The following is a 14,709-nucleotide window of genomic DNA, read 5'->3' on the forward strand; positions in this document are numbered from 1 at the left end:
ATCATTTTGAAATGTCTTTGTCTCTTGTTACCTTTTTTAAATCCTGAAGTCGGTTTCATCTGCTTTTTTCTGGATACCTTTCTCTTTTCTCTGCTTGGAATGTCAATTTCCACCCTTTCATTTTGAGTCTATATTTGTCCTAGTAGCTGAGATATGTATGTTGGTGGCAGCATATGGTTGGGTTTAGTTTTTTGATCCAATCTACTATTCTGTGTCTTTTTATTGGTGTGTTCAATCCATTTACATTTAGTGTGATTATAGATATATTAGTATTTTCTATCGTTTAACCTTTGTTTTTCTGGTAAGACTCTGTCTCCATTGTTTCTTTGCTTTTTTGTTGGTATCTATTATTTTAGTGTAGTGGTATTCTATTATTTTTCTGTTTCTTCTTTTTTTTGTGCTATATATTTCAGTTCTGGATTTTTTTTGAGTGGTTATCCTTAAGTTTATGTAAAAGAAAATTTCATATTTAGTGTATTCCATTTCTTCAGCATGCTGACTTTCTCCATTTTGTATTCTGATGCAGGCCTTTACTCTTCCTTCCTTTTATGTTTTGGTTGTCAGAAATTATCCCTATTAATGCTGATCAAATACCCTCCTTCCGTATTTTTTGTAATGCAGGTCATGTGTTAGAAAATTCCTCTGCCTCTGTATGTCTGGAAAGGTCTTTATTCCTCCTTCTTATCTAAAGGATATCTTTCCTGGATATGTTATTCTTGGCTCATAATTTCTGTCTTTCCCTAGTTTGAATATTTGAGTCCACTCCTTCCTGGCTTGTAGAGTTTCTGCTGAAAAATCTGATAATAATCTAATGGACTATAGGTTACCATCTTCTTCCTCCTGGTTGCTTTGAGGATTCTTTCTTTGTTGTTAATTTTTTTTTATTAGTTTCAGGTGCACAAGACAAAGTAATACTTAGACGTTTATCATTTATATCCCTCATACAGTGTGGACCCCCCTCCAATACAGTGTGCCTTGGAGAATTCCTATTGTGGTTGTGGTAGTTAGGTGTTCTATTTGCTTCTTGGATTCAAGGATACAGTTCTTTTCACAAGTGTGAGAAGTTCACGTTGAGTACTTGTTTTAATTAAACTCTCTGTTCCCTTCTCATTTTATTATCCTTCTTGTATCCTTATCCTATTATTCTTATATTGCTCTTTCTGATGGAGCCAGAAAGTTTTTGTGGAGTTGTGTCATTCCTTTTAACTCTGAAGCCTCTCTCTTCTTTAATCTGTGTCATTTCCGTATTTCTATGTGCCATGTCACTGATTCTTTCTTCCGTTTGGTCAACTCTGTTACCTAAGCTGGCTATTTTATTCTTTATTTTTTCTTTATTGAGTTCTTAATTTACAGAAATTTTATTTGTTTAATTTTTATTTCAATCTCTTTGGTAAAATGTTCATTTTGTTGTTTGATTGTGTTTCTGAGTTTATTAAACTGCCTGTCTGTTTTCTTGCATCTTGTTGAGGTTTTTCAGAACTGCAATCTTTAATTCTCTTTTATTTAAGTCACATATTTCCATGTCTTCATGTTCATTTTCTGTAGACTTTTCATTTTCTTTCTGATCTGCCTTGTTACCTTGGTTATTCATGGGAATTATTGAATTATTTATCTTCCTAGGCATCTACAGGAGTGGTTTCTGCAATAGTTTGGTAGGAAGAGATGTTTCCCTTGCTTTTCAGTAGGTGTTGGTGGAATGCTTTATTTTCTTTCTAGCAGCAGCATTTAATTCTCTTTCATGCTGTCATGTTATATTTTCCTGCACTCTTCTGGCTTCTCACACAGTGGGGGTATTCCCTGGAAGGTGGGCTTCTCCTCTGAGTTGTTGCCTTGGTCTCAGGGCACAGCCTCTGTTTGGTGATGTGGAAATCTTCTGAAGTTCCAAAGTTCTTCCTGCACCAAATCTAAGGCCCTTGTGTTTGAGTGGCTCTGTTTACCCTTGCAGCAATCTGCCCATATAGGTGGGTGTTGGGGCATGGTGGGCTGTGAGAGATGGCTGTGAGCAATGGCAATGACCATCACCACAGTACCCAGGGCTTCCTCCCTTTCGCAGGAACTAGTTAAGGTGTGAGTCCATGCCTGTAGGCTGCAGTTCTAAGAAGTGTAAATATGCTGTTGTATTGATCTGACACTGCTACCGTTCCACTTCTAGCATTGGACCAGTGGGGGTGGGATGAGCTTTGTGAGGTTTAGAGGGGTCGGCTAGGCTCAGTCCCTAAGCCTTCCATTCTCTGCTTGGCTGTGAGGGCTTAAACCACCATTTTCACCCTTCTTCCCTCAGTCTTTGCTCTGATGTTTCTGCTGTGAGTGTCAGGTTTAGCAATATTATGCTGATCCCTCAGGTGTGACTGTGGGTCAGAAGGGGAGCACAAGCAGTCTGAATTCTTCCCTCTCCTGCAGCTGTGGTAGCTCTGAAACGCAGGGAGCTCAGAGCTCTGAGCTCCAGTTTGCGTCCTGCGCTTGCACGTCCTGCTTCTCTGCATTTTCCGCTTCCCTCCTACCCTGCTCGCCCAATTTACCCACCCTTAGATGAATTCAGTTGTGCACCTTAGTCTTGCCTGTCTGCTGTGCAGGGAGTTTTGTGGAGTTATAGTTGTTCAATTTGTTGTAAATTCCTGTTGTAAATTCCTGTTTGTAAACGCGCATCACGCCACCATTTCTATGACGTCATTCTCTTCTCTAGACTTTCCATAGCTTAACTACTGTGAATTGCGCTTCAGTAAACATAGGGGTGCATATATCTTGGTGAATTAACCTTAATACTTTGGATTTTTTTTGGTAAATACCTAGATTTGGGATTGGTGTGTCATAAACTAGTTCTATTTTTAATTTTTTAAGGAACCTGCATACTGTTTTCTATAGTGGCTGCACCAATTTGTAAACCCACCAGCAGATGACATCAGGCATGTTCGTGATATATAGATGATGTATTACAGAATTGTACACTTAAAACCTATGTTATTGTACTAATAACCATTGTCACCCCAATAAATTTTAATAAAAATAAAAATAAATAAATAAACCGACCAACAGTTTGTTTTTCTCCACATTTTCACCAACAGTTGTTTGTTGATTTATTGATCATGGCCATTCTGACATGTGTGAAGTGATATCTTGTTATGGTTTTAGTTTGCTTTTCTTGGATGATTAGTGATGTTGAGCATTTTTTTTCATATGTTGACCATCTGTATGTTTTTTGTGGAGAAGTGTCTATTGAGGTCCTCTGTTCACTTTTTAATTGGATTGTGTGTGTGTGTGAGTGTGTGTGTGTGTTTGTGTGTTGAGTTGTATGAGTTCTTCTTATAAATTTTGGATATTAATCCTTTATCATATGTACCACTGGCAAATATCTTCTCCCATTCAGTTCGAATATCTTTTCATTTTGTTGATGGTTTTCATTGCTGTGCAAAATATTTATATACTGATGCAGTGCCATTTGTTTATATTTTCTTTTCTTTCTCTTTACTGAGGAGATATATCAGTAAAAATATTACTAAGGGTAATATCTGAGAGTTTCCTTCCTATATTTTCTTCTAGGAGTTTAATAGTTTTGCGTCTTACATTTAAGTCTTTAATTCATGTTGAATTTATTCTTATATATGGCATAAGGAGGTGGACCAGTTTCATTTTTTTTTTTGCATGCATCTGTCCAATTTTCCCAACAACATTTATTGAATACACTGTCTTTATCTTAATGTATATTTTTGCCTCCTTCATCATAGATTAAATGACCATATAGGCATAGATTTATTTCTGGGCTCTCTATTTTGTTCTATTGATCTATGTGTTTTTATGCCACTACCATGTTGTTTTGATTATATGGCCTTGTAGTATAATTTGATATCAGGCACCATGATACCACCAACTACATTCTTCTTTATTGGGGTTGCAGTTGCTATTAGGGTCTTTTATGGTTTCATATTAATTTTAGGATTATTTGTTCCACTTCTGTGAAAAATGCCATTGGTATTTTATAGGGATTGCATTGAATATATATATTGCTTTGAGTAGTATGGACATTTAACTATATTCTTTCCTATCTATGATCTTGGTATATGTTTCCATTTATTTGTATCTTCTTTAGTTTCTTTTTCAATGTCTTAAAGGTTTCTGAGTACAGGTCTTTTACTCCCTAGGTTAAATTTATTTCAGGTATTTTAATTTTTTATGCAATTGTAAATGGAATTGTTTTCTTAATTTCTCCTTCTGGTAGTTCATTATTGGTGTATAAAAATGCAACCAAGTCTGAATATTAATTTTGTATCCTGCTTCTTTAGTAAATTCATTTATCAGATCTAAGTTTTTTTGAGGAATGTTTGGGGTTCTCTGTGTATAGTATCATGTAATCTGCAAATAACAAAAAGTTTAGTTTTTCCTTTCAATGTGGATGACATTTATTTCTTTTTCTTGTCTGACTGCTGTGATTAGGACTTTTCAGTACCATGTTGAATAAAAGTGGTGAGAGTGGACATCCTTATAGTGTTCCTGATCTTATGGAGCATGCTTTTAGCTTTTCCCATTGAGTATGATATTAGCTGTGGGTTTGTCATATATGGCTTTTGTTATGTTGAGATATGTTCCTTTTATTCCCACTCTGCTGGGAGATATCTATATCTATGTCTATGTCTATGTCTATGTCTATGTCTATGTCTATGTCTATGTCTATCTATATCTATCTATCTATCTATCTATCTATCTATCTATCTATCTATCTATCTATCTATATACACACATCATTAACAGATGATGGCTTTTGTATTTGCGGATATTGTACCAATAGGAATTGCATCCCAGGGATGATTCCTACTTACTCGTGGTTTATGATCTTTTAAATGTGTTGCTCAGTTCTCTTTGCTTATATTTTGTTGAGGACTTTTGCACCTATATTTATTAGGAATATTGGTCTATAATATTTTTGTAATATCTTGGTCTGGTTTTGGAATCAGGGTAATGGTGGCCTCATAAAATGAGCTTGGGAGCCTTTCCTCCTGTTGCATTTTTTTGGTATATTTTGACAAGAATAGGTGTTCATTCTTTCTGAATGTTTGGTAAAATTTACCTGTGAATCCATCTGATCCAGGACTACTGTTTGTTGGGAGCTTGTTGATTACTGACTCAATTTCATTAGTAGTGATTAGTTGGTTCAGATTTTTCTGTTTCTTTCTGATTCAGCCTTGAGATTGTATTGTATGCTTCTAGGAATTTATCCATTTTCTCCTGGTTATCCAATTTATTAGTGTATAGTTGCTCACATATATTCCTAAATTTTTAAATATTTCTGTGGTGTCCTTTGTCAGTCCTCCTTTTCATTTCTGATTTTACTTATTTGGGTCTTCTCTCTCTTTTTAAAAAATGAATCTCGTTAAAGATTTGTCAATTTTGTTTATCTTTTCAAAATAGCAGCTCATGGTTTCATTTCTTTGTATTGTTTTATTTCTATTCTAATCTTTTCTATTTCCTTCCTGTTACTCAGTTAGGCTTTGTTTGCTGTTATTTTTTCAGTTCTATTATGTGTAAAGTTAGACTGCTTATGTGAGATTTTTTTTTTTTTGTGGAGATAGGTTTACATTGCCATGAATTTCCCTCTTAAAACTGTTTTCAGGACGTCATAGGAATGGCGGCAGCGGGGCACATTTTCAGAGTTCTCCTCCGGATCTTATTACAAACGGGACATATAACCCATCAAACAACTCTTTCCTCATCACGCAGAACAGCTAAGAGACTCCTAAGAGACTCGTGGAAGGATTACTGGAAGGTGCGCAAATTGGGCGAGCAGGGGAAGAAGGAAGGGAACGGAGTGGAAATGCACTGTCTCGTGGTGGAATCAGGCCGGCAGCGGCTGCGGCAGCGGCGGTAAACCGCAGCTCTAAAGACACAGGGAGATATAGAACACCGAGGAGTCCTTTGCTCATCACGCAGAACAGCAGGGAGACTCGTGGAGGAATTACCTGAAGGTGAGCGCTGATTGCGAACAGGCGAGGAGGCAGGACAGCGAAGTGGAAGCGCGCTCCCTCCCCCACGGCGGAGCCAAGGCCGGTGGCGGCGCCGCTCTGGCGCCCAGGACGGAGCGTAGATTCGTGGAAGGTTTGCTTTGGGGTGCGCTAGTTGGGCAAGCAGGGGAGGAGAGAGAGGCAAAATGGAAACGCGCCCCCCCTCCACGGCAGAGCCCAGGCCTGACTGCAACCGCTGTGCGAATCCCAGGACGGAGCAGAGAGTCATGGAAGGTTTGCTTTGTGGTGCGCTAGTTCAAGCGGGGGAGGAGCGAGGAGGGCAAAAGGAAACACGCCACGCTCTCCCCACCCTCCACGGTAGAGCCGCGGCCCTGCAGCGTGCCCACAGCAGCAGTGGCAGGCAACACCCGGGGCTCTAGAGTCCCACGGGAGCCCAGGGTGCAGCGGAGAGCGCAGGGTCCAGGAGGTGGGCTCTTTCCCTGCGTCCCACAGCTGATCGCTCCACCCGGAGCGGGCACCTCATGGGCCCTAGGGCAGACAAAGAACTCAGACGCCACACCTGGGCCCCTCACCCCACTTTTCGAATCGTCCCCCCACCCTTCCAGAGACTTAAACTGACTCTTGAACTGAGGAGTAGTGTCAGATTACAGAGGGGCGTCTGTGCTCAGGCGCTGGGAAGATTGGCAGCCAGCTCTGACCTTCGGAAGAGGCTGGGAGGAGGGGATTTTCGCTGGAGGAGGAGAGAGGAGACTCCCACACCCCCAGCCACTACCTTTTCGGGCCTGAGGGAGGAGTGTGACGTGGCTGGCCTGGGAAAGAGAAGACCCCTCCATCCCCAGCCCCCACCCTTTCTGGCTGGCCTGGTGCGGGACAAGGGCAACCGCGGAAGCACTCCCTGAGTTCAGCAGTAAGCGGCAGATGCAGCTCCTGGCTTTCAGCAGCTTAGATATCTCCCGCCCGCCCCCTCCTACACACCCATGGAAGGAGGGCCCTAAGACTCAGGAGTACTGGGCACAGGGCTGGTGGAGCTACTCTCAGCGTGCATTTGTGCAGGAAAGGACAGAAACTGCACGGTCTCTCTGAAAACTGTCATCCAGACCCCTCAGCCCCTCGCATTTAAATCTACACTCCAAAATTCACTCTGGGCACCAGGTGACCAGTGCTGCCTGCACAATAGGCAGGGAACTCTTTGGCACAGCGGAGGACAACCTGGAGATTACTTGGTGGGCTTAAGCCAAGACTGGTGCTGCTTTCTGTTTTGCTTTGCTTGGTGTGTTTTTTTTTCTGCTTCTTGTGATTTGCTTTGTTCTGCCTTTATTTCTTTGATGTCTTTGCCTATGTTGAGTGGGGATTGTCGGTTGTATTTTACATGTGAATGTACTTGATTTGTTTTCTTTGTTGTTGTTGTTGTACTTGGTAACTTGATTTGTGCTGAAACTGCCCTAACAGGGCCCAGCTTAAGAGGCACAAGATTCAACATATCCAGAAGCCAACTCTGGACAAAACCAGAATACTACCGGGTTTGACCTACAAGTCACATACCCAGAGGGAATTCTCTGAAGGCACAAGAGCCCATAGAGACCAAACCTTATTTAAGTGGCCAACCCTCACCGAGCAGAACACCCTGTGGTGGGCAGAGCCAAGTTTCACAACTAGATGGCCTAGGAGTTAAATCCACCTACTCAAAGCAAAAAGCAATTAAAGTTCTTTTTGAACAGGACAATATACTAAACACACGAACCACCTTTGGAGCACATGCAGAGGAGAAGAACGAAGTAGTCCAAGTCAAATATAAAGGACACATACTACATAAGATAACCCAGCAAGAACTAAGAGCTCTAGGGGATCTTCCTAATACATCAAAGCAAACACAGAGAGTCAGTCAGAATGGGGAGACAAAGAAACATGTCCCAAATAAAAGAACAGAAGAAACCTCCACAACTGGAACCAAATGAAGCAGAGGTAACCAACCTGTCAGAGACAGAGTTCAGAACACTGGTGATAAGAATGTTTAAGGAGCTTAGAGAAGACATAAAGAAGGATGTAGAAATCATAAAGAACAACCAGTTAGAACTAAAAAAGGATGTAGAAATCTTAACGAACAAGCAGCTAGAACTAAAGAACACAATTACCGAAATTAAGAACTCACTTGAAGGAATGACCAGCAGGTTAGATGAAGCAGAGGATCGAATCAGTGACTTAGAAGACAAGTTAGCAGAGATCACTCAAACTGAACAACAGAAAGAAAAAAGAATAAAAAACAATGAAGATGGTTTAAGAGACCTCTGGGATAACATCAAGCGCAACAACATGCGCATCATAGGAATACCAGAAGGTGAAGAGAGGAAGCAAGGGATTGAGAACATATTTGAGGTAATAATGTCCGAAAACTTCCCTAACCTGATGAAGGAAACCAACATACAAGCCCAGGAAGTGCACAGAGTTTCAACCAGGATAAACCCAAACAGGCCCACACCAAGACACATTATAGTTAAAATGGCAAAGCTTAAAGACAAAGAGAGAATCTTAAAAGCAGCAAGAGAAAGGCAGAAGGTTACGTACAAGGGAACTCCCATAAGGCTATCAAATGACTTTTCTACAGAAACATTGAAGGCCAGGAGGAAGTGGCAGGAGATACTCAAAGTGATGGAACACAAAGGCCTACAACCTAGATTGCTTTATCCAGCAAGGCTGTCATTTAAAGTTGATGGAGAGATAAAGAGCTTCCCAGAAAAGAACAAACTGAAAGAATTTATTACAACCAAGCCAGCATTGCAAGAAATACTAAAAGGACTTCTGTAAATAGAAGAAAGATGAAAACAATTTACTACAAATTTAAAAATGGCAATAACCAGGTACCTATCAATAATCACTTTAAATGTAAATGGATTAAACGCTCCAATCAACAGACATAGGGTGGCTGAGTGGATAAGGAAGCAAGACCCTTGTATATGCTGTATACAAGAGACTCATCCAGATCAAAAGACACACACAGGCTGAAAGTGAAAGGTTGGAGTAAGATATTTTATGCAAATGGAAATAAGAAAAAAGGTGGAGTTGCAATACTTATATCTGACAAAATAGACTTTAAAATGAAGAACATATTAAAAGAGAAAGATGGGTACTATATAATAATATAGGGATCAATCCAACAAAAGGACATAACTCTAGTAAACATCTATGCACCTAACATAGACGCACCTAAATATATAAAACAGGTGCTGATGGACATAAAGACAGAGATCAAAAGCAACACTATCATAGTAGGGGACTTCAACACACCTCTGACAACAAGGGACAGGTCCTCCAGACAGAAAATCAATATGGAAACAACAGCCTTAAATGATACTTTGGACCACTTGGATTTAGTCGATATTTTCAGAGCATTTCACCCCAATGCTGCAGAATACATGTTCTTCAGAAGTGCACATGGAACATTTTCCAAGATAGATCATATGTTAGTTCACAAAGCAAGCCTTGATAAATTTAAGAAAATTGAAATCATACCAATTGTCTTCTCTGACCACAGTGCTATGAAATTAGAAATGAACTACAGAAAAAAAAAACCAGGAAGACACACCAATTCATGGAAGCTGAATAACATGTTACTAAATAATGAATGGGTCAAGCAGGAGATCAAAGAAGAAATCAAAAGATATCTTGAGATAAATGAGAATGAGAACACGGCGACCCAAAATCTATGGGATGCTGCGAAAGCAGTCCTAAGAGGGAAGTTCATAGCACTGAAGGCCTACATAAAGAAACAAGAAACATCACTAATTGACAGTTTATCTTCACACTTAAGGGATCTGGAAAAAGAACAGCAAAATAAACCCACAGGGAGCACAAGGAAGGAGATAATAAGGATCAGAGCAGAAATAAATGAAATAGAAACCAGAAAAACAATACAAAAGATCAATGAATCCAAGAGTTGGTTCTTAGAGAAGATAAACAAAACTGACAAACCTTTAGCCAGAATCATTGAGAAAAGGAGAGGACCCAAATTAATAAAATCAGAAATGAAAGAGAAGTGACAGCATATACCACAGAAATACAAAAAATGTTAAGAAATTACTATGAGCAACTATATGCCAACAAATTTGGCAATCTGGAAGAAATGGACAATTTTCTAGAGGCGCACAACCTTCCAAGGCTAACTCAAGAAGAAACAGAAAGCCTGAACAGTCTGATTACCACCAGGGAAATTGAATCTGTAATCAATAATCTCCCAACAAACAAAAGCCCTGGACCAGATGGCTTTACAGGTGAGTTTTTCAAAACGTTCAAAAAAGAATTATCACCTATTCTCCTCAAGCTCTTCCAAAAAATCCAGAAGGAAGGAAGACTCCCAAACACTTTTTACGAAGCTACTATCACCCTGATCCCAAAAGCAGACAAAGACACCACAAAAAAAAAATACAAGCCGATATCTCTAATGAACATAGATGCAAAAATCCTCAACAAAATATTAGCGAACAGAATTCAGCAATACATTAAAAAGATCATACACCATGATCAAGTGGGATTCATCCCTGGTATGCAGGGGTGGTTCAACATCCGCAAATCAATTAATGTGATACACCACATTAACAAAATGAAAAATAAAAATCACATGATCATATCAATAGATGCAGAAAAAGCATTTCATAAAATACAGCAACCTTTTATGATAAAAACCCTTAAGAAAGTGGGAATAGAGGGATTATATCTTAACATAATAAAGGCCATATATGACAAACCCACATCTAACATCATACTCAATGGGGAAAAGCTGAAACCATTCCCCCTAAGATCAGGAACAAGACAAGTTGCTCAGTTTCTCCACTTCTATTCAACATAGTGCTGGAAGTTCTAGCCACAGCAATCAGACAAGAGAAAGAAATAAAAGGCATCCAAATTGGTAAGGAGGAAGTAAAATTATCACTATATGCAGATGATATGATACTATATATAGAGAACCCTAAAGACTCCACCAAGAAACTATTAGATCTGATAGATGAATTTAGTAAAGTAGCAGGATATAAAATTAATATTTGGAAATCAGTTGCATTTGTATATACCAATGATAAAATATCAGAAGGAGAAATTAAGAAAACAATTTCATTTACAATTGCTCCAAAGACTATAAAATATCTGGGAATAAATCTAACCAAAGATGTAAAAGATCTGTACTCAGAAAATTATACGACACTGAAGAAAGAAATGAAAGAAGACATAAATAGATGGAAACACATTCCATGTTCATGGATAGGAAGAATTAATATAATTAAAATGTCATACCCCCTAAGGCAATATACATATTCAATGCAATTCCTATCAAACTACCAACGACGTTTTTCACAGAAATAGAACATATAATCCTGAAATTTATATGGGACCTTAAAGACCCCGGATAGCCTCAGCAATCTTAAGAAATAAGAACAAAGTGGGAGGTATAACGATACCTGATTTCAAACTATACTACAAGGCTAGAGTAATCAAAACAGCATGGTACTGGCATAAAAATAGACACATAGATAAATGGAACAGAATAGAGAGTCCAGAAGTAAATCTGTGCCTATATGCCCATCTAATCTACGACAATGGAAGGGAGAATGTACGATGGGGTAAAGACAGTCTGTTCAATAAGTGCTGTTGGGAAATCTGGACAGACACATGGAAGAAAATGAAGCTGGACCACCTCCTTACACCATATACAAAAATAAATTCAAAATGGCTTAAAGACTTAAATATAAGATCTGAAACCATAAAATATCTAGAAGGAAATATAGGAAGAAACTTCATGGACATTACCTGGAGTAAGATTTTCACTGATATATCCTCTGGTGCGAGGTAAGTAAGAGATAAAAAATAAACATGTGGGATTACATCAAACTAAAAAGTTTTTTCACAGCAAAGGAAACCATCAATAAAAGGAAAAGGGATCCTACTGAATGAGAAAAGATATTTGCCAATGATATATCTGATAAGGGATTAATATCACAAATCTATAAAAAACTTACTCAACTCAACTCCAAAAAAAACAAACAACCCAATTAAAAAATGGGCCGAGGACTTGAGGAGGCATTTTTCTAAAAAGGACATACAGAAGGCAAGAATACATATGAAGAAATGCTCAACCTCACTAACCATCAGAGAAATGCAAATAAAAACCACAATGAGATACCACGTCACTCTAGTCAAAATGGCTATCATCAATAAATCAACAAACAACAAATGCTGGCGCGGATGTGGAGAAAAGGGAACGCTAGTGCACTGTTTGTGGGATTGCAGATTAGTGCAGCCACTATGGAAAACAGTATGGAGGTATCTCAGGAATCTGAAAATGGAACTACCCTATGATCCAGTAATTCCACTCCTAGGCATCTACCCGGAGAAATTCGAAACTCAAATTCAAAAATCTGTATGCACTCCTGTGTTTATTGCAGCACTATACACAATAGCTAAGACATGGAAACATCCGAAATGCCCATCGGTAGATGACTGGATTAAGAAGCTGTGGTACATTTATACAATGGAGTATTACGTAGCCATAAAGAAGAAAGAAATCTTATCATTTGCAACAACATGGATGGATCTAGAGAACATTATGTTAATGAAATAAGTCAGAAAGAGAAAGGCCAGTACCATATGATCTCACTTATATGCGGAATCTAAAGAAAAGAATATGTGAATGAACTAATCAGAGACAGTTTTTAGGACACAATGAAAAAACCGAGAGTTGTTAGATGGGCGGGGGCGGGGGGGTTGAGGATAAGGGGAAAGGTGAAGGTATTAGGAAGCAGCTGGTAACCACAAGATGACCTCAGGGTTTTTGAAAATTAATTTGGGGGAACTTATTCAATAATGTGAAGATTTTGTTGGGTATCTGATGGACATGCGTCCTATTTGGGAGACCACCTCAGAGATAATGTGGATGCCTGACCATGGCATTGTACACCAGAAGCTAAACATTAATGAATATCAACTATAATTTTATATATATAATGTGATGGCTCGGTGTGAGGTCGGAGGGATAATGGATGGGGTGAGGGGGGTTCACAGTGTGAGGGATATAAATGATGAACGTGTATTACCTTGTCTTGTACACCTGAAACTAATAAAAAAAAACAAGAAAAAAAAAAACTGTTTTCACTGTGTCCCATAAATTTTGGGCGGTTGTATTTTAATTTTCGTTTGTCTCAAGGTACCTTTGGATTTCTTCTTTGATCTCATTATTGACCCATTCATTATTTAGTAACATGTTAGTTTTTTTCCATGTATTTGTGTGTTTTCAGTTTTTTTCTTGTACCTAATCTCTAGTTTCATACCACTGTCATCAGAGAAGACACTTGATGTGATTTTTAATCTTCTTAAATTTATTGAAACCTGTTTTGTGGCCTAACATGTGATCTATGTTGGAAAATGCTCTATTTGCACTTGAAAATAATGTATATTCTGTTGCTTTGGGGTAGGTGAAATGCTCTAAGAATATCAATTAAATCCATCTGGTCTAGTGTGCCATTTAAGTTTCTGTGTGATTTTCTGTCTGGAAGATCTGTCCACAGGTATCAGTGGAAGATTAAAGTTTCTTACTATGATTGTGTTATCGTTGATCTCTGTCTTTGTGTTGGTCAATATTTGTTTTATATATTTAGGTGCTCCTATGTTGCGTGCATAGATGTTTGTTATGGGTATGTTCTCATGATGGATTGATCCCTTTAATATATGTAGTGTCCTTCTTTGTCTCATATTATACTCTTTGTTTTAAAATCTATTTTATTGAGTATTGGTACCCTCAGCCGTTTTCTTGTTTTTATTTGTATGAAATATCTTTTTCCATCTTTTTACTTTCAGTCTATGTTTGTCCATTGATCTGAGGTGGGTCTCTTGTAGATAGCACATGCCTGGGTCTTGTTTTCTTATCCACTCTGATTATGCTGCTATGTCTTTTGATTGGATCACTTAATCCATTTGTACTTAAAGTGATTATTGATAGTTCATATTATTCTCATTTTATTATTCTTATTTTTGATGTTTTGTTCATTTGTTTCCTCCTTCTTCTACTTCTTCCTTTTTTTCTTTTAATTAAAGATTATGGGGGTGACAATTATTAGTACAGTTACATAGATTTCAGATGTACAATTCTGTAATACATCATCTATATATCACAACATGGATGGATCTTGAGATTATTATGCTAAGCAAAAAAGTCAGACAGAAAAAGTTGAGAACCATATGATTTCTTCTTAAAGAAGTCCCTTTAACATTTCCTGTAATACTTGCTTGGTGGTAATGAAGCAAGTGTTATCCGTTGGGATTTCCTTTCGTTTTGTTTCGTTTCGTTTCGTTTCGTTTCGTTTCGTTTCCTTCCCTTCCCTTCCCTTCCCTTCCCTTCCCTTCCCTTCCCTTCCCTTCCCTTTCCCCTCCCCCTCCCCCTCCCCCTCCCCCTCCCCTCCCCTCCCCTCCCCTCCCCTCCCCTCCCCTCCCCTCCCCTCCCCTTCCCTTTTCCTTTTTGGCAGAGAATCTCTTTATCTCCCCTTCTATTTTAGATAGATTTGCTGGGTAGAGTAATTTTGGTAGTAGTCTCTTGTTTTTCATTTTTGAATATTTCCTGTCATTTTCTTCTGGCTTGCAAATTTTCTGTTGAGAAATCAGGTGATAGTCTTACGGGAGCTCCCTTGTAAGTAACTATTATAGTTGTCTTTCTCTTGATACTTTTAGAATTCTCTCTTTGTATTTAAACTTTGCCATTTTAATTATAATGTGCCTTGGTATG

At 38.6% G+C, this 14,709-nt stretch overlaps 1 protein-coding gene across 4 annotated transcripts in view; it reads left to right on the forward strand.

The window, feature by feature from the left end:
• Positions 1–14,709, forward strand: part of UBE2V2 (ubiquitin conjugating enzyme E2 V2) — a 340,366-nt gene that overhangs the window by 118,935 nt on the left and 206,722 nt on the right. Inside the window, exon 5 of one of the 4 annotated variants that reach the window (XM_081070684.1) lies at positions 5,603–8,192. The exons of the other annotated variants lie outside the window; for them this stretch is intronic. Within the exon in view, the coding sequence (XP_080926810.1) occupies positions 5,603–5,718 (116 nt within the window). The 3' untranslated portion in view covers positions 5,719–8,192. Of the gene's footprint in view, positions 1–5,602; positions 8,193–14,709 lie in introns of those variants that run through there. 4 annotated transcript variants of the gene reach the window in all.

The sequence above is a fragment of the Rhinolophus hipposideros genome, assembly GCF_964194185.1.
Source record: "Rhinolophus hipposideros genome assembly, chromosome: 13".
NCBI lineage: Eukaryota > Metazoa > Chordata > Mammalia > Chiroptera > Rhinolophidae > Rhinolophus > Rhinolophus hipposideros.